We start from the raw sequence: 24,721 nt of genomic DNA, 5'->3' as shown, positions 1-24,721 counted from the left end.
AATACAAATCAAATAGATGTAGTAAGATTGATCAGTCTGAGCTGAAGAAGTAGTTAAAGAAGAGACTTGCACAAGCTTAAGGAAGATGCTGAAAGGAAAATGTGTGTAGTAGGTGGAGTCTTGGATTTGTGCACATGGAAGCACATTCTGATTTATTTGAATAGGTACATGTGAAATCAGAGGAATGGGCAAGATTAAACCTTCAATGTATGATTTAGAATTCTGCAATAGCTAAAAGCGTTTTATTCTTTGAAATAATATTCACAAGTTTTCTCAGCCAAGTGAGTTTGGATGTGAACATTTGGGCTCTCCGAGTTGTCTTCTTCAACCTCCCTCCTCAGGAGAGCCACAGAGCCTCAAAGAAACCTACCAGGAGAGGGATGGGCAGCTTCTCAGTCTCCCAAACATTTGTGAGAGAAGCTCCAAAGAGCTCTCATGGCTTTGGGCTTGGTGGAGCCATGCAGATGTTTCCTGAGGAGAGCCAGAGTCCCACCAAAAGGCCCAGTTTATGGTGCATGGTCTCCTGCCTTCTGGTCTGCAGCTGAGGAAGAAATGTGATTATCAGAAGTAGCAGAAAGTTGTAGTTTAATTCATTTACCCTTATTTTCACCATTTCCATTTTACAACATATTGATGCGTATTATTAGAGAAACTGAGTCATTTATTGTGTAACACTTCCCACATTCTCAAATTGGCTGATTGCATCTTGTGAGGTTAATGTGTTATTTTTTCCTTTGGTTTGGAAACTGATAGTTACATCCAGAGGCTTAATCAGACTCAGGTTCAATTTGTTTGCTGGTAATAATTCCCAGACGACGCTATTTACTTCCTACTGCACTGCATCCAGAAGTACTTAACATCCAGTTTTGCTAGTTTACTGATGTTTTAAGAATGATGAGGGAATTCTGGTGTCAGATACCATTTTTACAAAAAAACTAAGAAGATTTGATATACAAATCAAGCAGAGCATGGTAAGCATCAACCTTCATAAGTCTCTTTTTTCTCTAGGTATCCTGTTTGGCTTTCTGATTACTAAACCATGGTGAAAACTCTCCCCTAATAAAGGGATCTACCTTTCATGTCACAACCTGCTTAACCTGCCTCTCAGCCAGCCACTAGTGCTTCTATACTGGGGAGCCCACAACCCTCAGGAACCTCCATACATGAGATGACTCCACTTTCTCTAGTCATGTTCCTTGGGAAGTAGTTATTAACTGCTGCCTGTGTGGTAAGATACCAGGTGGTCTTGTTTCTTGTGACACCTCACCAAGCTACCCAGAGATGATTGATTTTTAACTTCCCAACAAGCCCCATAAAAGGAATGCTGAAGGAGAAGAACTTTCAAAGAAGAGGGACTCAGCAATGAAAAGTTACTTCAAAGAGATCTTTCATACAACTCAGCTATGAAGTTATTACTGATAAAGTAACTTAACATTTTCTTAAATAATCTGCTTATACCAAATATAAGAGTCAATGAAGGAGCCAAGTTTTGGGGAGATAGACAAGAAACATTTCACCAAATACCCCTAAAGGTCCACTAGCTTGGCTTTCCTAGGAGGTAGTGAATGCATCCTTAGGTGGAATGCTCATAGCCCTGGGATGGGCTTCTTGTTCTGCCACTTAGCTGGGTAAGTCACTCAATCTCTTAGAACATCAGTTTCCAGAACTTTAACATGATTGATAGTACCTGCACATCATGGGACTGAGTATTAAAATGTACAAAATGCAGAATGTACTGCACAGCACATGATGTGGTTCACTGCAGCAGGTTAAAAGTAATTTCCATCATCAGAGAACACAAGGCAGCCAAGATGTCCAGTCTCTTCCCCTAATGTAGACCCTCACCCCCAATCCCATTTGGTTGAACAGCCTCCAGAAGGGATGCAGTCATGCCACTTTCCTTCCTACCTTGATATTCACAGACCTACCATCTTTTAAAAGGACAGAAAGAAAGCAAACACATTCTTAAACCCAGGAGAGGATTCTTGCATAGCCAGCAATGTCAACATGTGCAAACATTTGTTTAATATGCTCATTAATATATAGATTGAGCAATTGTACGCAGTGGTTTCCCTAAACTGAACTTGATTTTAATATTTCTAAAACTGTCCAAATATATTCAGTTACTCATCTTTAATACATCTTAAGAAGAATTCTCTATCCCTAACATAAAGCTATTACAAAATAAAAAATTTTTAACTTTGTGCTTATAAAATGACAAACATAAAAATAAAAACAATTTAAGTAGAAATTCTATTCTGGCAAGACTACATGACAAATTTGTTTCAGAGGAGAAAATACCTGTGAGAGAGTACTGGAACGGTAGGAAAAAGAATGGCGAGAAGGAAGATTAACACTCCCCTGACCATACACGTTGAGTCCAGTTTCAGTCTAGACCTGGGTCTAAAGCAGACATGGAAACTGAGCTTGCTGTAGGGAAGAACTGAGAGCTAATTCAGGTTAGAACTCCAAGGTCACTTTGCAAACCCAGATTAGATTCTAATTCAATTCCTTACCTGTTTTCCACTTGAGTCCTTCCATTCCAGGTGTGTCTCAACTGTGCAGTCCTTCATCACCTTCTGCTCTGGCCTTGGCACATGGAAGAGCCGTGGAATGGGGTAAATGTGAGTTCATTTTCTATTAAGGCCTTACGAATCCCATATTCTAATAAGACACATGGATACACGCACAAATGAATTATAATCGGTAGGAAGTGACCCAGAGATACAAAAAAGAAGGTGACTATCTGAAGAAATGGAAACAGCTTCTTAGACGTCAGTTAGGTCTGGTGGTCAGACCTTTGAGGTTTCTCTAAGCCTGATTTTGAGCAAGGACTGATTTTTCCACATGGAAAATCATCTCTGTGTCATGAGTTCATTTTTAAACATGGCGACATGAGCAGAGAGAAGGCACTTGCAGAAAAAAAAGTGGCTCACCTCTTGGCCGCTGGCTCTGGGCTGGGTGTCTGGGCTTCAGGAGGAATTGATCTCGCATTTCTGGAGAAGAGAAATGCTGCTTCAGGAGGCAGGTTCCCTGCAAGATGGAAGAAGAAACGGACTCCCTTGGTTCCTGTGGCAGGAGTTCAGTGGCTTGAGGATGGATCATTTAATACTACAAGAAGGTTCATGTCCTTTACAGAAAAATGTCAAAGTATAGATTTGCATGGACTGGTGATGGTTACGATCAAAGCCACCATGCTGTGAGTTTGTGCACTCCACTGAGGCATGCTGCAGTTCTCCTGAGCTTCTGGCAGAAAGAAAATCTACGTCTTTTCTCAAGGGGGAGACCTAGCATTATGCAGCTTCCCAATCAAAGGAGTTTTAAAAAGTCAACAGAAGAAAATCTTTAAACATTTATCATGATTGAAATACATAGATCAGTATTTCAGTGGACAATGCAGACTTGCTATGTTTCTATCTGAAGATGTTTAGGGTTTTCTACTTTCTGCCTGGGCATAATGAGATTTGTACATTTTAGCAAATCACTTATACCTCTGATGCTCAAATTTACTATTTCAAATACTATACTCCCAAACATGTTGAATATATAGATCAAAAATATCTATTTTCAAGCACTTGTGGTTAATATTTTTTAAATAACTGGGCTATATATGTTCAGATTTACTATGATTACTTTTCTCTACCACAAGATGTTGAATAATCACATATTTCAGTACTTTTTGCTAGTTCTATAACTAGAGCTATCAAGATCAAGGGATGAAGGTCAAAGCATGGCAGGAAGGGTGTTTGTTTTAAAGCTGATGCCCTCTAAGGGTGATCCCCACAAGCAGTGATTAGAGGGAGTACTGTAAGGTGTTGGAAACTCAGAAGCAAAGTGTAAAACAGCATTTTCAGAGAGGAAAGCGGAATACACAATCATCAGGATTCGACAGCAAGTACTTTGTTTTCTTCTTCCATGCTTTTAATCACTTCCCCTATATCAAATTGCAAAGACTCTGCACTGAGAAATAAACTTAGAGATTTAGATTTTACAGAATAGAGCAAAAGTTGCCCATCTTTGGTTTCTAGTTTATCATTGAAGTAACTTGTGTCTTGCTTTTCATTTTCAGTGATCATAGATACAATGTCAATATTCTGGACAAGAATTGTGGAAACTTCCATATTTTAAGGTGAAAGAAGCTTCTATGACAGCAATGAAAATCAATTCATCAGGATAACCAAAGAGCTAATGTACAGTTGAGAAACAAAAGCACATTAAAACATGCTGTATAGAACGGCTGATTACAGACCACTGTGAATGACTATTCTTAGGACTCTTTAGTGCCAGCAGTGGTGTGTGAAGCTGTTTGAAGCCTAAATGTTACCATCTGCATGTTTCACTCACTTTGTTGTTGATTTTTATAAAAACATCAACTTTAATAAAAAAACATGAAATGGATGGAGGAATTTTTATCCTCAGATATCTATGTGGTGTCTCTCTGACTTTAAGGCCGAGAATGCACATTTCATAGGAAAAAAACCTGATCTTTTATTTGAGATCCTTTGAAAACATCCTGAATTACACAGCAATGGTCTCATAAGATTGTTGAAAGGATTACAGGAGATCATGTTCAAGAGAGAGCACTCAAAAATTTCTAGGATCACGTTCACCAGCGGCAAGGCCTGCCACATATTCTGTCCCTTATGTTTTTCATGTTTAAGCTGCTTTTTCACTGTTATGTGCATCTGTGACCACAAAAAGAGCATGATAAGTCCATATATGAATGAACCTTAAAACATTTTTAACTTTTTTTTTTCTTTTTGCATGGCTCAGCACCAGGAATGGCATGGCAGGCAAAAACTCTGCCTGCTGAGGCACCGTGGCCTGCTCCATTTTTAACTTTTAATAATAACAGTGCTGAAGTTAAGAATTAGTTCATGTATTTTAGAGGAAACAAGACAAAACAATTTCCATGACTGTCAGTCTGTTTCTCATGATCAAAAATACTGAGGTAAAGATGACCTCATACGGCAAAGCCTTAACGAGCAGCCAAGAGCGTGGGTGCTTTTTGAATGATGTGAACATCATTTCTTCTTCAGCTCTTGGCCCTGAGTGCCAATCATGTCTGTAGCTCTTCACAGAGGAATAAATCCATGAACCCTACTGGTTCTGCATCCTCCGAGATCAGTTGTCACCATGACGTCCAGGTTCTATGGCTCACGCCATAACTGACAAACTGTTTTCCTCAATTTTGCCTCCATGTTTTGATTTTTTTTAAATAAATTTTTTTACTTTCATTAAATTTTTCCCAACCTGGAGAAGGCTGAGCCCCAATTCAATGTGAGTGCTATCCTTATAAATAGAGGAAATGAGGATCCACAGAGAGACTCCAAGGCAAGTTGCCGTGTGATTTGGAAGCAGAGATTGAGTTATGGCAGAAGCCAAGGGAGAGCAAGGCCTGCTGCCTCCCCCAGAGGCCAGGAGAGAGGCTGGGACAGACTCTTTGCTGCAGACATCAGAGGGCACATGGTCCTGCCCCACCTTGACCTCGGACTGCCAGCCTCCAGAACAGTACGGCAGCACATTTGTTGTTTTAAAACATTAGTGTGTGACATTTTGTTATGGCAGCCCTAGGAAACCGAGACAGTTAGCATCCAGGAAACTGACAATGAAACACAACACATCTCCATCACACAAGACTTCTTATTATCCTTTTACAGCCACACCAACTTCCTTCCCAGTCCTGCTAGCTCTCTGATCCCTATCAACTACTAATATAGTCTCCATTTCTATAATTTTGTAATTTCAAGAATATTATATAAATAGAGTCACACAGTATGTAACTTTTTTGAATTGGCTTTTTTGTTTTGTCACTGGGCATGACCCTCTGTAGACTCAGCCAGGAAATTGCAGGTATCAATAGTTCTTCCCTCTGTATCACCTACTAGTATCCAATGGCACGGATGCATTACAGTTTGTTATAGCACTCATCCTTTGAAGGACATCTGGTTTATATCCAGCTTTTGAATAAAGTAGCTAAAACACTCATGCGAAGGTTTAGCTGTGAGCATAAGTCTTCATTTCTCTGGGATAAGAGCCCAGGAATGGAATTGCTAGGTCATATGGCAGTTTCATATGTTAAAGAAACTGTTCAACTGTTTTCCAGGATGGCAGTTCCATTTTACACTGCCATAGGCGATGTATGAGTGATTATGTTTCTCCATATCCACACCAGCATTGGCACTGTCATTATTTTTATTTTAGTCATTCTGCTAGGTGATAACCTCATTGTGGATTTAGTTTGCATTTCCTTAATAGTGAATGATGCTGAACATCTTTCCATGCACTTGTTTGGCATCTGTGTATCTTCATTTTTATGGAACCTAGGGTAATTTTCTAAAAGCATTTTACATAGTGCTCTCTTTCTGTAAGAATACTGTCCATTTCACAGATGAGGAGGCTGCTGCACAGAAGGTTAATACCTTGAAGTCAAACATTCAGGATTACAATTCAGCTGCTTTTGGAGGTCACACAGTCTCAAAAGCATTGAGGCTTTCCCAGTTCTCACGTGAAGTTTCTCCTTTCTTTGACAACCTTACATGATGGAAATTTGATCTTACTACAAAGTTTGTGGTTTTCTTTACAGTCTTCTCTAATAGGTCTTGAATACAGATCTTTTATTACCCATTAGGCTATAAGAATTTCATGGGAAAAGATTGTATATGATTAATCATTTCATTCTCACAGGTCTTGGCACATTGAGGAAATACAAAAAAAAATATTGAATGATTCTCAATTTTTTGCCATGGGTGGGAAAAAAGAAAGGATGACTTAAAATAGTTTCTCTTTCATTTACTGCATTCACTCAATAAATGGTGTTTGAGCCTCTATGAGGAAAAAGCACTATGTCTGCTTAGCAGGGAACAGTAAATTTTTAGAAAATGTACATGTGCATTCATTTATTCTGGTTTTGATGTATTTTTGAGCAGATTTTTTTTTTTGCGTGGGCAGACACCAGGAATCGTACCTGGGACTCTGATACAGCAGGCAAGAACTCTGACTGCTGAGCCATAGTGCCCGCCCTTGAGAAGATATTTAACCAGACATTAACAGTAATGCAAGATATGGTCTTTTACTGAGGAATTATAACTTGCTAGACAATGCAGAAATACACTATTATAATTGTCTCTTGGTGTAAGGCAGCATATGAGTAAATGCCTGGTGGTGTCAAATGCTTATGTTTTATAAGGAAATGGTCAATTTGAGTTGGAATGGTCAGGGAAGGCTTTGTGGAATTGCTGGGAGAGAACCCAAAAGGCTACACAGTGCTTGCATATGTAGAGATCTAGGGATGTGAGGATCATAGTGAGGAAAATGAGTGTGTCTTGTTCAGGGAAGGGTGAAATGTATGGCCTAGATAAAGGAGCTACACTGGGAACTAGTGAAGATAAATTTAGATTACTAGGGCAGAAATTTACTTTTCTGTATTTTTTTTTGGAGGGAAGGAGGGGGGAGGGGGGAGGAACTGCCAGAGGGAGAGAAGAGGGGGGCCGGGGGGCAGAGGGGGCAGGGGAAGGTAGGAAGAAGTTTGGGGAGAGAGAAGGAAAGAAGAGGAAGGATGGAGGAGAAGTAGAGAAGGGGAGGAGAAGGAAGAGAGGGAGAAGAGGGAAGCAGGGGGGGAGGGAGGGGCAGGGAAGAGGGACGGGTGGGGTGGGGACTTTTCTGTATTTTTGAATAACTCAAATTTAATTTCTATTTTGATCCCCCATTCCAAAAGTGTAGAAATTGACTATGTCTCCATTTTCCCCATCAATGTGTCTATGTTTTGTGATTTTAGAATGCCAAAGAGTTAGGCAATTATTGAGGGTGGGGCGATGCTTATGTATTGTTTGTCCTTCAGGTCATCTAGTTAGGCTGGTATCTGCTGTGTGGCTCTACCTGCCATCCAGTCTGGGGTACTGGTTATATAACTGTTGCTGAGACATAGCACAATGAAATCCTACTGACTCTACTGGCTTTTATCCAGGAAAAGGAGCACATATGCCATAACCTAATGGTCTCTCACGTGTTTTTCTCATGGAATGGGTTAAAGGGAACCTCTCACTGAGGGCTCATGTTCCTCCTTCTTTGATTTTCTGCTAGGGAGTACTAGTTGTGACATAATGAGGAAGATGCCTTGCTTTTAATCATGAGGTTTTCATTCAAATCTTTATGACATGAATCCTTTTTTTTTTTTTGCCCCTAGAGGATTAAGTTTTAAAAACTGTAAGAGTTTGGTTTTCCTATTTCTGCTGTAACATTTCTTCCGTAGGGCAATGACACAGCTTTCTGAAGGGAAGAAGGGTGGATGCAAGGTACACCTCAGAAAATATCACTTCAAGGTTATTCAAAACGGTTGGAATAGCGTTTGGAAATGTCAATGTAAAGAACAGAAAACAAAAGCTGATGAATAAAAGGGGCGTGTTCTAGTGCTGCTGCCTTGGGTTTTCTTCCTCTCTTCTTGTTTGCGTGGGCAGCACTGGGGATTGACCCCGTGTCTCCAGCACGGCAGGCGAGAACTCTGCTTGCTGAGCCACCGTGGCCTGCCCTGCCTTGGGTTTTGATTACTATGTATGGTAGATTATAGTAATCACCCTCAATAAATAGTGAATGATGTTAGTCCTATAACTAGTTGTTTTTCTGGTTCCTTGCTTGTGTAGTCTCCTTCTACACTGACTCTTGGCTTGGCCGTGTGACTTTCTTTGACCAACATAAGCAAATGAGAAGGAACAGAAACTTGAAAAGCATTTGCCCTCTCTTGCTGTTGGGAGCTATTCCTTCACCACATGAAGAAGCCTGGGCTAGCTTATTGGAGCCAGTACCAACTGACAGACATGTATGGGAGCTCCAGTAGAGCTGCCTGCTGAATGCAGGTGGTATGAGTGACCCCAGGAAAGAGGATAATAAATGCCCAGCTGAAATCTCACTGCCCTCCCCCTCTCTACATGGGACATGACTCCCAGGGGTGTGTATACCTTCCTGGCAACATGGGACAGAAATCCTAGAATGAGCTGGGACTCAGCACCAAGAGATTGAGAAAACCTTCTTGATCAAAAGGGGAAAGAGAGAAATGAGATAAAGTGTCAATGGCTGAGAGATTCCAAACAGAGCCTAGATGTCATTCTGGAGGTTATTCCTACATATTAATAAGATATCACCTTTTTAGTTAAGGTGTAACAGAGAGGCTGGAGGAAAGTGCCTGAAAATGTAGGGCTGTGTTCCAGTAGCCATGTTTCTTGAAGATGATTGTATAATGATAATACTTTCTCAACATGACTGTGTGATTGTGAAAACCTTGTATCTGATGCTCCTTTTATCTACCTTATGGACAGATGAGTAAAACAAAAGGATTAAAAATAAATAAATAATGGGGTAACAAATGTTAAAATAAATTTAGTAGATTGAAATGCTAATGATCAATGAAACGGAGGGGTAAGGGATATGGTATGTATGATTTTTTTTCTGTTTTCTTTTTATTTCTTTTTCTGAAATGATGCAAATGTTCTAAGAAATGGTCATGATGATGAATATACAACTATGTGATAAAAATAAATTAAAAAAAAGAAATGCCCAGTTGACCTAGACCAAATTACTAATATATCAAACCATGAGCAAATAAAATGGATGTCTAAGCCATGAGTTTGGAAATGGTTTTATTGAAACAATACAATATAATAGAAATGGAAAGATAGAAGAAATAATTTTTAGGAAGGTTTTCTCAAATTTAGATAATAGGAGATCAAGCCTATTGATAATAGGAGGCAAGTCTAAAAATTCATTAAAAGTGTTATGGTGCTCATTTATTCATTCAATATTCCAATTAAAAGCAAATGATCTTAAGTGCATTTTTTAGTTTAAGGTGCCTCGTGTTCATTCCTGTGCCAAGAAATTTGCTTATTTTTGCACACAGACCCACAGGATATAATCCAAATTCAGCAAACTCCTGCAAATATTCTGGAGAAAAAAAATAGCCCTTAGTGGGATATTAGGGAAACTGAAGTATAAGAAAGAATCAAATATAATGATGCTGGTTCTAATCTTCAGTGACTTGGAAACTGGTGGACAAGTAGCTCAGGGAACCAATGTCAGATGGGATGTTGTCATAACCCTGCAGGTGTACCTTTTTTTTACAATCACTGTAATTTTCACCTTGGCCTCAAGAGGCTATTTTATTGTCATTGGTTAATGAAAAACAAAAAAGTTGTCTTGTTATAAACATATTCTCAGATACTAGACTTATTTCAATCCCTGATGAAATGGATTTCCCTAAAGATTTTCTCAAAGCCATAAGCTAAATGACATAAAACCAAGAAATGGCAAAAATATGAGGGGACTCATGATTCACGCCCCAGGCTCTAAATCTAAACTCTATCCTGTAAAATGGATTGCTGACAGCTTGCTATGATTAACTGGGCTCAAGTAAAACTATTTCTAGTCTCAGACAACCTCTACTAGCCCTATTTAAATATATATACATATATATGTAATATATGTCATATCCAATATCTTATTTAATTCTTACAATAATCCAAGGATTTAGATGTTATTTTTATTTGCATTTTAGAGATGAAGAAACTGAGGTTGACATAGGATAACTGGCCAATAAAAACACAGCTGGTAAATGCTGGCATAGAGGAAAAGTTGTTTTGACATTTAAGTTATTTTTTTCTCAATGATGCTGTTTTATTTTTTCAAAATTGCTTCAAAGCACACTGAATTCCTGAGGTGCCATGGGTAGGGATGGCTGAGCAGGAATAGTGGAGAAATAAAACACAGAGCCCTCTGGGCCCCTTACCCTGGTTCAATCAAAGAACTCACAAATGCATACCTATCTAGGGCTTCCATTTTTAGGTTTTGTTTGAAAAAGGTTCCAAACCATTATATCATATTGTGGCCTCTCCTGACACTATTGTAAGCTCTACTGCTATTTCATGATGTCAAGGACCTCACATCCTTTGGTCTCACAAGAGTGTCCACCTCCCCACTCTAGGAGACACTCTCCTGAAGAAGGGGCAGGAGGACCCGGAGCTCCAGCATCTCTGTCCTCGGACCATGCCCAGGGTCTCAGAACTGCCAGTGTCTCAGCATCTCCCATGACCTCTGACATCTTGTTATTTCTCACAAAAGCCAGCTAAATTATGCACTGCACCTGCAGTGTTCTCCCTATCATCTAGCTCCTTGAGCTTTCCTCCAAGAGGGAAGCAGTGTCTTCTCCAATATCCTGAGACAGTTTTCAATGTGAAATTATACAAGAGAAGCCTGTCACATAAAAGGGCAAAAATGGGGTACATATTTACATATGGCATGGATATAAAAGCAATTTCATATATGACCACTGAATCTTACAAGAAATCCAATAGACAAAACTCATGAAATTTCACTTCTTAAATGAAGAAGTACCATTTAAACTTTGGAAGTAGAAATTCTTTTGGAAGTAGTAATAAAAACATAAAGGAATCTAGAAATTGTTCATAAAAAATGAACTTATTGTGTAGGAAAGAGGCAGCTGAAGAGAAAACACAAGTTTGTTGAACTGTATCCCCTGCCTCAGGCTTCTTCTCTTGGTGTATGTATTAGTTTGTTAAATGCTGCTGGAATGCAATATACCAGAAATGGGTTGGCTTTTTAAGGGGGATTCTTTAAGTTACAAGTTAATAGTTGTAAGGCCTTAAAAGTGTCCGAACTAAGGCATCCAGAGAAAGATACCTTGCTTCCAAAGAAAGAGTCAGGTGACATCTATGTTTCCTCTGTCTGATGGGAAGGCACATGGCTGGCATCTGCTGGACCTTGTGCCTAGTTCCATTGCTTCCATCTTTTAATTCCAGTGGCTTCCTCTCTAAGTGTCTAGGGATCTTAATTAGCTTCCTTAGGTTCTGGCTTACTTAGCATCTCATGGGAAGGCACATGCAGTGTCTGCTGGGCTCTGTATCTACAAATGTCTGTGTCTAGGCATCTGCTCTCTCTATCGGCACTCCAAGCATCTCGAGTTATCTGCATCTATGTCATCTCTGAAGCAGCTATGTTTTCTCCAACATGGCTTCCCTTTTAAAGGCTTCCAGAAAACTAATAAGGACCCACCCTGAATGGGTGGAGTCACATCTTTATCTAATAAAAAGGTCACATTCACGATTGGTTGTGCCACATCTCCATGGGAGTAATCTAATCAAAAGGACACAGCAACAATGAGTGGGTCAATCTCCACAGAAACAATGTAACCGAATGTTTCCACCCAACAACATAGAATCAGGATTAAATAACATGTCTTTTGTGGGAGTACAAAACACTTTCAAACCAGCACAGCATAATTTGGGGAATAATATCATTTCAGCAGGAACATTGTAACTTCATTTCGGGATTATTTTTTCTAGTTTCCTCACCAAGTAGCAGATGAAAAATATCAGCCAAGTATTTCTCTGAATGAGCCACAGTTGGTAGGGAGGTCCAATGAGTATGGTGTCAAGGGTGCTCACATGGCCCAAGCCCCCGAGGATTTGCAGGCATATCATGGGCACAAGCTCAGGTAATGACTAGACTGGGGGGGGTGTCCCATGCCACTGTCCATATGAGGACACTGTGGCTTGGAAATTCTGCTCAGGCTTACACATTCCCCTTGACAGTAAGGCTGAGAGTTGAACTTCAAAGGCCAGAAGTTTTTCTCATATCAAAGCATTTTGTTATCACTCTATGCTTTAGTCAGTTTAGAAAAGAGAAGTGTCTCCACTACTCTGTTCCCAATTTCCCATTTCACAGCCCACCTTCCCAAACCCCATTAGAACATGCAAATGACTATGCCACTCTAGTGGAGGGTAATTTAATCTACTACAACATGATAAATGACCATACAATCTAGAGGAGTATAATTAAAATGGTATTTCAGAGTTAATACAGATTCTAAGTGGGGACTAAGTCCCCCAGGCAGGAAAAATGAAAGAAATCATTACCTGTTTTTCACTTTCCAGTTCTGGACTGCTGAAAGTAAGAGACCAAAGAAAGTTTGGGGCTATAGACACTGATAAATTATGTGCTGTCATATGATTGGATGAGGAATGTTGCTCAATGTTGTGTAATACACCAAAAAGGTATCGCAAGAGAATAACATTGGCTCGTGGCAGCTGGTCTAAAAGTCTAAACATAGAAAAAAGCACTTTCAAAGCAAGCCATTTTATGTAAGAAATTATGAATTCAAAGAAACAGAACAGGGCAATTTTATGTATACTATGATCATAATCCAATAAAAACATAAAGGAATCTAGAAATGGTTCATAAAAAAATGCCTGAAATATTTCCCTGAAACCACTACAGTGTGTTTTTACTTGGACAAATATTATTAATACCTTATTTAAGATAAATGTTTAAAACTCCATAACATTCCAGAATGCGCTCAGCTAAAGCTCACAAATGCTTACTGAGGAAATTAAACATCAATTAAATGTCAAGGTCTTCCTTTATTTCTAAGGAATACTGTCTCATGGTAGAAGTCCAAACTTTATCTACTAAGACTTTCAGGGACATTCTAAGATCCTAAACTCCACTTTGCCAGTGGCCAAGGCCAATTTTATCCCAAATCAATCTCACTGAATGACTTTCTTATATAATTTTATATTTTATTTTCCAATGTTCTAGTTTTTTAACTGATATGCATTTTTTATTGTCATGCACTGAAATGATCTATAACTCATATTCATAGTTTTTACTTTTTTCAACAAGAAGCTACAACCTGCAGAAAAGATGATATCCAAAAATGGGGACAGTGACAGGGACCCCAGTTCTCAGTACTATGGATACAGTACCCAAGGTCCACCCCCACCCAAAGGGTCAGTACACAGAGCTGTGAGCAGTCAAGAACCATTGGAGGTAGTACTACGAGCAGCAGAAAGCTTTGGATTTGGTAGTCCTCATGTCTGAGGGCCTCCCTCCAAACTGCAATGAGGGTAGATAAGGGGTATTAGCAGCCAAGAGGTGTAGGAAGTGATTCTTGATGTACCCAGATAGTCTTCTCTAAACTGTAGTGGGGGTAGAGGATCGTTTTCTTTCATGGCCTTGGATTCTGGTGACTTTGACAACTGTTCCTTGGTTCCTAACTCTTCAATGCAAACTTTATATACTATAGGTAGAAGGGATCTATCGAAAGCAATGGGAGGGAAATAATTCATAATATTTCAATGTTGCTCAAAAAAAATCTGTGCTAAACAGACATGCAAACTACATGATATGGAATTCTTGGGTTTTCACAGAAGTAATGCTCAGGAAAATTGTGTTGGTGGGTACTTCTTTCTAATCTCCTGTATTGCAAGTAGCATTCACATTAAGTCTTTTTTCTTTCTTTTTTTTTTTTTTTTTTTTTTTTTTTGCATGGTCAGGTACCAGGAATCGAACCCGGGTCTCTGGCATGGCAGGCGAGAATTCTGCCTGCTGAGCCACCATGGCTGGTCCACACATTAAGTCTTGCCAGCAATTTCCACTTGTATGGGTATAGACCAGGAATTCTTTTTATTGTTGGGTATTGACTTGGCAACTTCCCCTTCCATTTTCTTGGCCCTTTTCAATGAGTTAAATGCTCCAGTGTTCTCCCACAGTACCTGTTGGTTTCTCTTTGGTGACACAGATTATACTTTATTGTAATTTGGAGCTTATATACTTTTCTCCTCTATAAGACTCAGCTCCTTGGGGAGAGGGATTAGGTCTTTTACCTCTGTGTAAGCAGTTCTAGGCATGAATGCATGCAAAAATATTTCAACGCATTCAACTTCTGAATGAAATAAGGATTTCTCTGGCTAGTTAAATATTTGCCCAAGTTAAGATTATAATGATGGCAGATTGAGGCCTTAGCAACTCTCTTTGACTAATGATTTCATCTATTGATATCAGATTCAAAAGATATACAATAGTCAAGGATTCCATATTAATAAAATGAGCAGAAAAATAATAATTCAATGATAGCAGTAAGGCATTCATCAACTTTGAAACTGACCTCCATAGGTGTAAATGAAACCATTTTGCAACTGTCATTATTTTAGCACACAAAGTTGTAAAATATAAGCTAATTTCTTTCTAAGAGTATACTGATTTTTAAATATATTTTTATTATGAACAACACACAAACATACAAACATTCTTGACATATAAGCATTCTTGAAATGGTTACAATCAATGGCTCACAATATCATCACATAGTTGCGCATTCATTACCATGATGATGTTTTTGAACACCTGCATCTCTCCAGCAAAAGAAAGAAAAAAGGAAAAAAGGAAAAACTCATACATGCTATACTCCTTACCCCTTCCTTTCAACAACCACTAATATTTCAATCTACTCAATTTATTTTGACCTTGTTCCCCCTATTTGTTTATTTCTTATCCATATTTTTAAAGAGTATACTGATTTGTTTCTGAGATGTGATTAGAGGAAAATTATTGTTGTATCATTACCTCTGGATTGCAGTTCTTTTCTCTTTCTCATTCCTTTGATCAAGGACATCAAGCCCTTTATCATAGAGATTAGATGAGTATACACTTCATTGGATATTTTGAAGAATATCCTTTACAGAGATGAAAATAATATTATTCTTCCAGAAAGTATATAATAGAAATATTACAGAGAAAACATTATATAGACAAATTCAGTTCATTCCCCACACCCTTCCCAGCTACCCAAAGCGATCTACACAGAGCACAGTTCCAATTTTCCACCGACTTGTATAGCAAGAAGCATATGCTTGGAATTTCTCCAACTAAAACTTAATGGCATAAGAGCAGAATCTAAACTGTGGTGGGAACTCAGATAAAGCCCCTTCTTTCTTTTGAAGTATCCTCTTTTTTGTACATTTTTTCTAACTAGTTAAAATTATAAGCCTGGTAATACACCATGCTAAACTCATTATTTTCTTGAAAAGAAACACACACACACATTTTGACTAATTTTGCCTTGTGCTCTTATTTCCTAGGAAGGAAAGTTCTGAAACAAACAACACACACACTGAAACAAACAAACAACACAAACACACATACAAGACAGGGTTTCTGACTTGACATATGCGTGTTCCCCCTGGAAGAATGGTCCACTCATAATAGCTTCCTTCTTCCATTATTTTAATGGTACAAAAATTCAAGCGCACACATTTGTAAACAGCAGATATTGGATATAAGCCCAAGTCCGCAGCAGACAAACTACATATTGCTCACTACAACCCTTTGGATTGGAGTATATATATCCTCCCATAAAAGGAAAACAATCAAAATTTAGATATATCACAACTTTAGGCCTATGAATACTACAATTAGAGGCATATAAATACAAGCTTTCTAAGTGGTGGGCTGGGAAGTTTGTGAATTTATAGGGCCAAGACGTTTATGATCAAGTCTGAATACCACACAATTGGGACTATTACAACTTATGAAGCTTTAATTTTTGTGCTGGAAGGAGAGGAAGTTGCCACATCCCTTTGGTAGTTTCAAAGGCATACCTTCTTTCTGCTGGTCTCACGAAACAGTCCAAGTCTCTTCTTAATAGGAGCTACTTCAGGAAATGACATCATGGTAATGACCATGAACCCAAGCAGGTAATTGTTCACTCATTCTAATGTTTACTGAGCTCCTCCTTAGAGAACTAAACAATAAAACACCTTAGGTGGGTTGTCCCAGTGGGAGCAAGTACCCCTGGGGACCCCAGGACAGACCCGCTGCTCACATAAGATGGCACTGCAGTGGGTCCCTTGCCCAGGCTGCCCCACCCTTGGGGTTGTGCTGTGTCAAGGGTGAGACTCACATTTGGGGGCAACATGGGCAGAGTCACAGCCCTCACAGGCCAAATGGAAGCCCACGAGGCAGCACAGTCTGTGGGCAGGGGGCTTACCCTGGTCCCCAGGCACTGTCCTCCACCGCTCCCAGCTATGCCACTAGAGCTTCCTGGGAGGCTGGGAGTGTGCAGGGGTGGGGGAGTGGGGTTGGGGGCCCACCCCTGCAAGAATGGCCATGGCAGACCTCTTTCCTAAAGGGGATCTTGTGAAGTGCTCGCGACTTTTCGTGTGGACAGTTGAACTTACCCATCATCCGTCGTTACTGTGGGAAAGTGACACGGGGCCTGTGGGTGGCCCAGGCTCCCTCTGCAGACTCGTTGTGAGCCACCAGCTGGGGAGGCCATCCTCTGCCCCCCCAGACTGAGATGAGGTGCAGCCACCACAGGCCAGGGCAGGCCAGGGTGAGACACACAGGGCTGCATCTCCCTACAAGAGAGAAAGAAGGAAAGGCAGGCTCAGGACAGTTCACGTCAATGTGAAGGAAGAAAAAACAGGATCTTTTAATCCACTCCTGTCAATGCAGACATACTGTGGGCAAGACCTTTTGATTAGATATTTCCATGAGAATGTGATGCCCCCCCCCCATTTAAGGTGGGTCTTAGTTTACCAGAGTCCTTAAAAGAGCTCACACAGAGTTCAGAGCTGATGCAGGGAGATGACACCACCATGACGTTTGGAGATACAGACAGAAATGGCCCCAGGAGATGATAAGAGATGAAACCCATGCAAAGTCTATTCCAGAGAAGCTAAGTGAAGTCCCACACATGCTTACAGAGGACACCACTGGAATCAGAAGCTGAAAGCAACAAACAGGGAGCAAGGACCAGCAGACACAGCCATAAGCCCTCCCAGCTGACAGTGTTCCAGATGCTGGCAGCCTTTCCTCCAAGAAAATGTCCTCTTGTTGGCATCTTAATCTGGGCATTTTCATGGCTTCAGCATGACAAACTCATAACTTAGTAAGTCCCCTTTGTAAAAGCTGATGCATTTCTGGCAGCTTTAGCAAACTTGAATGCCATCATAACCAGGAAGCTCTCAGGAGGAAGACGTGGGGAACAGAACGATCCCAGGCCTCCGTGAGCCCCAGAGCAAAGGACAGGCCTCCTCTGGGCCCCACACATGGCCACTGATGGAAACTGGGGCAGGGGCCCTGGAGGGAAGCCTCCTGCAGCTGCTGTCCAAAAGCCACAGATGGGAATTCCTGCTCTTGAACAGGGACTCGAGAGCTGAGCCTCCTTGCTGCCACCACTGGGGCCTCCCCAGACCATGGGGCCTGATGACCTGAGACACCACACAGGATAAGGAGGGGAGCCAGTCTCCTATAGGTGCTAGGCATGCACTTGGCTGGGGGCACAAAGCCTGTAGTGCTTTCTGTCTGTCCTTAAAAAACTCACCAAGGACACGGAGTCACCGAGACCACTGAAACTCTCCTCCTGTCCCTCGGTCATGGAGTAGGATGGGCAACAGGGGGACAGCATGGGGCATTCAGAGGGCACACAGAGGTGTCCTCCACACAAATGCTGCCCAGCACTCTAATCCAAGCCCAAGGGACACAGTCACTAGAGCATTTCAGGGTCAGGCGACTGCTGCTGGCTTTTTGTACCCACCCTAGGGAAGTGGCAGGCATTTGGAATATCTTCTCTTGTGGGCAAATCGTGAGGACATGCCCAAAGGGTAAATCTGTAGACAATATTGCCGTGAAAACACCTTCCCCAGCCCCCAGGAGGCCCACAGTCACTTACATGACAAACTTGTCCACGTGCGCAATGGAGACGTCACATTCTTCCCCCGAACCCCTCACAGAGCAAGGCCAGGAAGTGTGGCTTGTGCATGTGAACGACCTGGGGAGAAGCACACATGGTTAGGCTTGCTTGTGTGTATGGACAGTAGGGGAGAGGCACACACACTCAGGGCCGCTCATGCGCATGGACAGTCAGGAGGTGGCACGCACGGTCAGGAACAGCAAGAGAGACCTGCACCCGGGACTCTAGGCATTACCCTACCCTCCCGTATCCCACTGCTTATTTCCTGTCATCATCCATTTTCCCATTTCTATAAATTCATTAAAAAGGATGCAGAATTTCTTTATACCGCCTTTAATAATTTAGGGCCATATTTTCCTAACTATAAAAAGTATATTATGCGGCGCATGGGTGGTTCAGTGATAGAATGCTTGCCTTCCATGCAGGAGATCCAGGATTGATTCCCAGACCAAAAAACCAAACAAATGATAATAAAAAGAAAGAAAAGTACATGCAAATCTTTAAATCATTTACAATCTCATAAATAAATATAGTCAGTGGTGACCTTCCAAGTGTCCCTCCAGAAGGGAGCAAGAAGTGTTTCTATGAGTGTGCATGTGTGCGTGTGGTATTGTGTGTACAGTCGGGCACACACACAATTTGCTCCCTCCTTGGAAACAATAAATGGAGCTCCCCGGAAGTGAACAAGTGATCAAACCTGGCACTGCCCCTCTGCCCCCAGCCCCATTCCGTAACAGAGGAGGATGCTGAGGCCAGCAAACTGACCCCCATCAGCCAGATCTGTTCCACAACAAACACCACAAACCTCAACTTCCTGGGCCCCCGTTTCCCCAGCAGGAGTGTGGACCATCCACCACGTCCCCCATGACCCACCAAAGGGCCTGTGTTCCTCTGCTCACCCCCTGCACCAGCCAGCTTGTCTTGGGAGATTCCTGGAAACCCATCAGGTTCCGGGCCTGCAGACTACCCATGGAAGTCAGACTTGCCAATCCCCACAATGACCAGAGCCAATTGCTACAATGAATGTCCTCATATTTGCATATAATACCCTATGTTTCCATGGGAAACCCTAATACATACCCTTTTAGGCTTCTATTTACTCAGAAATCTGCAGTTTTTCTAACACTGGGGCTTTATGGATGAGAACCTACATGGGTGTGGGATGAGGCGCCTCCTTTGAGCTGAGCAGAGAGTGGCAGTGGCACTGATCCCAGAGAGCACTGGGCACAGGTAGGTGGGGGCTTCCCTCATTGAGCCAGGGTGTCCAGCCAGACCCCTAACCCGCTGTCAGGCAGCCCACCAGGGTCCGCACCAACTCTGAAGGGGCTCTGAGGGGAGGGCGAGATTGAGGGACGGTGGAGTAGGGCAGGGGATAGGTAGGATAGGCTGGACCCACTGCGGAGGTAGGAGAAGAACTGTGCGGGGCTGAGCCTTCCCTTTCTAGCTCCCCACCTACCTCCTGAGTCCAGGACCTGGTACCCATCTCCGGATAGTCTGCAGTGGAGGAGGGTCCAGGGCGAGAGACGAAGATGGGCTTCAGGGCTATGGAGTAACTGAAACCCTTCGTGGGAAATAAAGAGCCACCAGGATGGAAGCTGAGCTCGCACCCAGAGGGGGGCCCACCCGGGAGTGGGAGGAGGGAGTGGCTGTGCCACGCCCTCAGGGTGGGAGGAGACAGCTGCTGGCCCCACCCCCAGAGGTGGCAGTTACAGCGGTCGCACCCCTCCCCCCAGAGTGGGTGGAGATGACTCTGCAGGCAGCCTTCATTGTGAGCTCACCCTCCAGGCCCCACACACAATCACCTGGCCCCACCCCCTTTCCCTGTCAATCTTCTCATTGCCCAATAGGTTGGGAGGCTGAGGCCACGCCCACATTCCATGCTGCCTAGCACCTCCCTGGTCCCTCCCTTCCCTGGCTCAGTCCCACATCAGTACAGTAGCTAGTGAATGCAAGTCTACAGTGGTTGCTGGATTACATGATGTTGCTCCATCGACCCTTTCCCCTGTCCCAGATGTCGGAAGAAGCCAGACGGCAGAAATTGGCCACGCTCAGAAAAAAGTTTTACACAATCCCCCTTCCCGAGATGTCAGAAGAAACCCAACAGCAGAAACTGGCCTCAGCCAGAAAAATGTTATGTGAATTTCAGCTGAAAAACAACCTTCCCATTCCACCAAGAGTGAAGAAGAAAGAGAAGGTACAAAAGGGCCCTGAAACATCAACGTCGGGTGGCCACTTGCCTGGGAATGTGCCCAAAGACCACGCCACTCCTCCTTCACCGGCCGATGACACCACCCCTCCTGGCAGTGTCCATCTTGCCTGTGCTAGTTCCCCATGTACTAGTGGCATGGCATCACCTAAAAACTCTGATGTCGAAAATGGTCCTCTTCCCTTGGAGGAAAACAAGACTATGTCATCTACTGAGAGCCTGCAACAGATTTCACGACCTTTTTTTCATGGGTTCCTGCCTGAGTCCTCACCCAGCATCAACAGGAAGGACCAGATATCCTCAAATGACATGAAGAATCTAGAGAGCCAATACCAAGAGTCATCACTAGCCCTGGATTCTAGCAGTCCTACACATGATCAACTCACAAAGAAGATACAAGAGTTGAATCAAGAAAAACAAGATGCTTGTAAGCAATTGGAGGAAGTCATACAAGAGTTTGAACAAAACTTCATCAACCAGCAAGGAGCTCTAAGACAACGGCTGCAAGAACATCATCAGACAATTGGGATTCTAGTGTCTGAGAAGGCGCAGTTATACATAGCTCTTATGCACACTCAGCAGGCTCTCATGCAGAAAGAAGGTGAGGCAGAGGATCTTGTAAGTCACTTGCAGTCTGAAAGGCGATGTGTAAGTGAGCTGGAGCACACTCTGTCCACGGTCTACACTCAGCAGAAGCAGGTGGACAAGACCAACCAAGAGCTAACCAGAGAACATGACAACCTTAAAGTAGAGTTCTGTAAACAAAGCAAAAGCATGAGGCCCTGAAGCAACATAACTCAGAACTGGAAGAGAAACTTCGGGTCTTGCTCATGGAGAAGTCAGCCATGCAGCGAGGGATGGAGGAGCTGCACAGGAAGCTGGAGATGAGAGAACCTGCAAAACCATCACTGCTGCAGCCTGGAGATCTTAATGGCAACCAGCAGTTACAGCAGGCCCTGGAGGAGCGGGAACAGCTGTAGCTACATGTGGGACAGCTGACAGAAACTCTGAAAAATACGCAACAAGACAAAGACACAATTGCCGAGGCCCTGAGAAAAGAGTGTGCCATTTGTCAGGAGCAGGTTCAGCAGTTTCGAGAACAGGTGAGAACACCGAGAGAGGAAAAGCTACAGAAATTGGAGGACAATTTAGTTCAACTGAAGAACGAGACAGCTGCACCCCCATCCCAGAAGCCCCCAGCCGGGCCCTCCGAGATGGGGCAACGGCTGCAAGCAGAGGCTAGCTAGCTGCAGAAGAAGCTAGAGCACCTAGCAGGGCAGCTGCAGGCCCAGATGAAGGACAATGAGGGCCTAAGTCATCTGAGTCAGGAGCAGGAGGTGAGGCTGCTGCAGTTGGAGCAGGAAGCTGAGCTCTGTGAAGAGCAGGCGGCAGAGCAGAAACACATTCTGGAGACCATGGAGAACAACTGCGGCACCATCACCCGCGCTCTGTCCCAAAACTGCAAACTCACAGAGCAGTTAGATGGATTACAGAATGACTTTATCAGGCTGAGCAACGAAAATATGGAGGTAACCAATGCCCTGCATTCAATTAAGACAGAGCTGGCCAAGAAGCTGGGAAAGCTGCAGGAAAACCTGGAGGGACTCAAAGAGACACCAGAATTAAAGAGCATAGAGGCTCAGGGTTTGCAAGAGCAGCGTGACCAGTACCAGAGCCACCTGCAGCAGTCTATACTTGCCTGTCAGCAGCTCGTGGCGGCCTATCAGCAGCTAGCCACCGGGAAGGAGATGCTGCAAAAGCATTTAGGGATGCAGACCCAGCTAGTGGAAAAGTTGCCACACGAAGATGTTCAGAGGGAGGCTATGGCTGAAATGATGTGCCAGGAATTCCAGGGGACTCAGGAGTGCCTGGAAGCTGCCAATCAACAGAATCAACAATTGCAAGCCCAGTTGGGCCTTATGAGCTTGCTTGTGGAAGGAAATGTTACAAAGAGTGAGCAAGGAGATGAAGACGATCAGCACCCAGAGCTGACCATCCCTGAAGACCTAGACAGTCGAGAGGCCATGGTGGTATTTTGGAAATCAGCCATAGCTAGTGAGGAAGAGCGGGAATGTCTGCAGAGGCAGCTGAAGGAGCAGAAGCTATGCTGCCAGCACCTGGCTCGCCAGGTGACCTCATCTCAGCATGAATCAGAGGCACCCCCTACCACCGGGATCGGTGGGAAAAGTGTATCAGGGGACATTAATCAGGCTCTGCAAGGGGATATGAAGAAGCTGCACCGATGCTTTGCAGAAATTACACAAGAGAAACTAGAATTGATGGACCGGATGGAAGAACTGGAGCATCGCTGCCTCCAGCTATCTGGAGAGATAGATACAACTGTTGAGCGCATCACCCTCTATCAAAATCAGAGGGCAGTAATGAAGGAGCATCACCATGTAAAAGAGGCGAACATTAACCACTCAGCAAATGAGAAAGAAGATATTAAGGTGAAACTGCTTGAGATGCAGGAGATCAATAAAATACATGTTGGTGAGTGCAAAGAATGGCATGGCAACTTTATGGCAGCTACCAAGAGCCCTGCTGATCAGGCAACAACAGCATCCCCAAGCCACCAGGAGCCTGCAGGTGACAACGGCCAGGTCCTTCACAAGGGGAACCTGGCAAATGATGTGGGATCTGCAAAGGGAGAGGCCCTCCAAGGCCAAACTGTTCCAGAGACTCCCACTGCCCAGCAGAAAATACAACTGCTACGTGAGACTCAATACCCTCAAGATCACCATGGCCTGGGCAATAATCCCTGCTTCCCCTTCTTCTACCGGGCTGAGGAGTATGAAGAAGCAAAGGTTCGGGTTATCTAAGCCTGTCTCTCTGGCTGGCAAAACACCGGGTAGTGGGGCTGGGGGCAAAGCCTCAACTTTTTCCCAAACAATCCCTCCCCACCCCCTTTTCTGTCCACATTTCCTACCACCCTTTATCTCTAGAGTAGCAAGGTGGGGCCCCTTAAAGGCTCTTTTGTGCCTCATAGACCCCTTTCTACCTTAACCAAGATAGGATTATGTTTTAATTTCGGGGCTTTGATTATTTGGTTCTAATAGAAGCTAAAAAAAAAACAGAAACAAAGGCAAAAAAAATTTTTAAAATAAAAAAGCTACACAAATATATATGTAGAAAAAGGCAGGACATCTGCTTGTAGAAACCTGTTTAGCAAAGTAAGTAAGGCCTTTCAATGTCCAGATAGAAATATTATTGAGGTGCAATTCAAGAAATAATGGGGGGAGAAGATGGCGGCTTAGTAAGACGCGCGGATTTTAGTTTCTCCTCCAGAACAGCTACTAGGGGAGTAGAAACGATACAGAACAGCTCCCAAAGCCATGACAGAGATAAAAAAGACAGCGTAGCCCATCCTGGAACGGCTGGCTGGCTGAGAGAACCCGCTCTGGTGAGATCGCCGAGGGGCGCGGGTTTCACCGGGCGGGGCGGCAAGCGGCCGGAGTCGCTCCCTTCCCCCTTCCCGGGCCGGCTGGGAGAATTGGACAGGCGGTCCCCTCAAACCTTGGCAGCTGGCGCCACACCACGCGCGGCCCCCCTGGTCAACTGAGAATTGGATCGGAAATCCCCAGGCCGTGGAGAACGGTGACGGGGGGGGCCCTTCCAAACCTGTGACTCCCTGGGAACGGTGCACTCGCCCAGGCGGGCCGCTGCGGCTGGCGCCCTCCCGCCACGCTTGGCACCCCGGGCCGACTAGGAAATTCGGACGGGCGCTTTCCAGGGCTGCGGCGGCCAGCGACCCTCCCTGCGTTCAGACCCCGGGCCGGCTGGTACTCTTCCAAGCCGCTTCGGCTAGCAAACCCCCCGGACGGTGAAAGTTTTCCAAAGTTAAAGCACCCACAGCACCTTTTACTGGTGGGACCCGCAGACAAACATGTGCCACGAGCGCCACCTACTGGGCAGGATAAGAAAAACAGAACCCAGAGATTTCACAGAAAAATCTTCCAAACTTTTGGATCCAACAC

At 43.4% G+C, this 24,721-nt stretch overlaps 1 protein-coding gene and 1 pseudogene across 1 annotated transcript; one reads left to right on the top strand and one right to left on the bottom strand.

Moving 5' to 3' along the window:
* Nucleotides 1–227: 227 nt before the first annotated feature.
* LOC143664680 (uncharacterized) lies at nt 228–20,062 on the bottom strand. Its single transcript, XM_077138132.1, has 7 exons — nt 19,995–20,062; nt 18,518–18,616; nt 17,022–17,201; nt 15,409–15,518; nt 2,937–3,033; nt 2,517–2,589; nt 228–541 (listed from the first exon to the last, which is right to left on the bottom strand). Coding segments are annotated over exons 2-7 (570 nt in total). The 5' UTR covers nt 18,520–18,616; nt 19,995–20,062; the 3' UTR covers nt 228–433.
* Nucleotides 20,063–20,482: 420 nt separating this feature from the next.
* On the top strand, nt 20,483–23,626 carry LOC143664679 (golgin subfamily A member 2 pseudogene; annotated as a pseudogene).
* The last annotated feature ends 1,095 nt before the right edge of the window (nt 23,627–24,721 follow it).

Source organism: Tamandua tetradactyla, chromosome 20, assembly GCF_023851605.1.
Source record: "Tamandua tetradactyla isolate mTamTet1 chromosome 20, mTamTet1.pri, whole genome shotgun sequence".
Taxonomy (NCBI): Eukaryota; Metazoa; Chordata; class Mammalia; order Pilosa; family Myrmecophagidae; genus Tamandua; species Tamandua tetradactyla.
The sequence above is the reverse complement of the archived record's forward strand: the minus strand, read 5'-3'. Positions and strand labels throughout refer to the sequence as shown.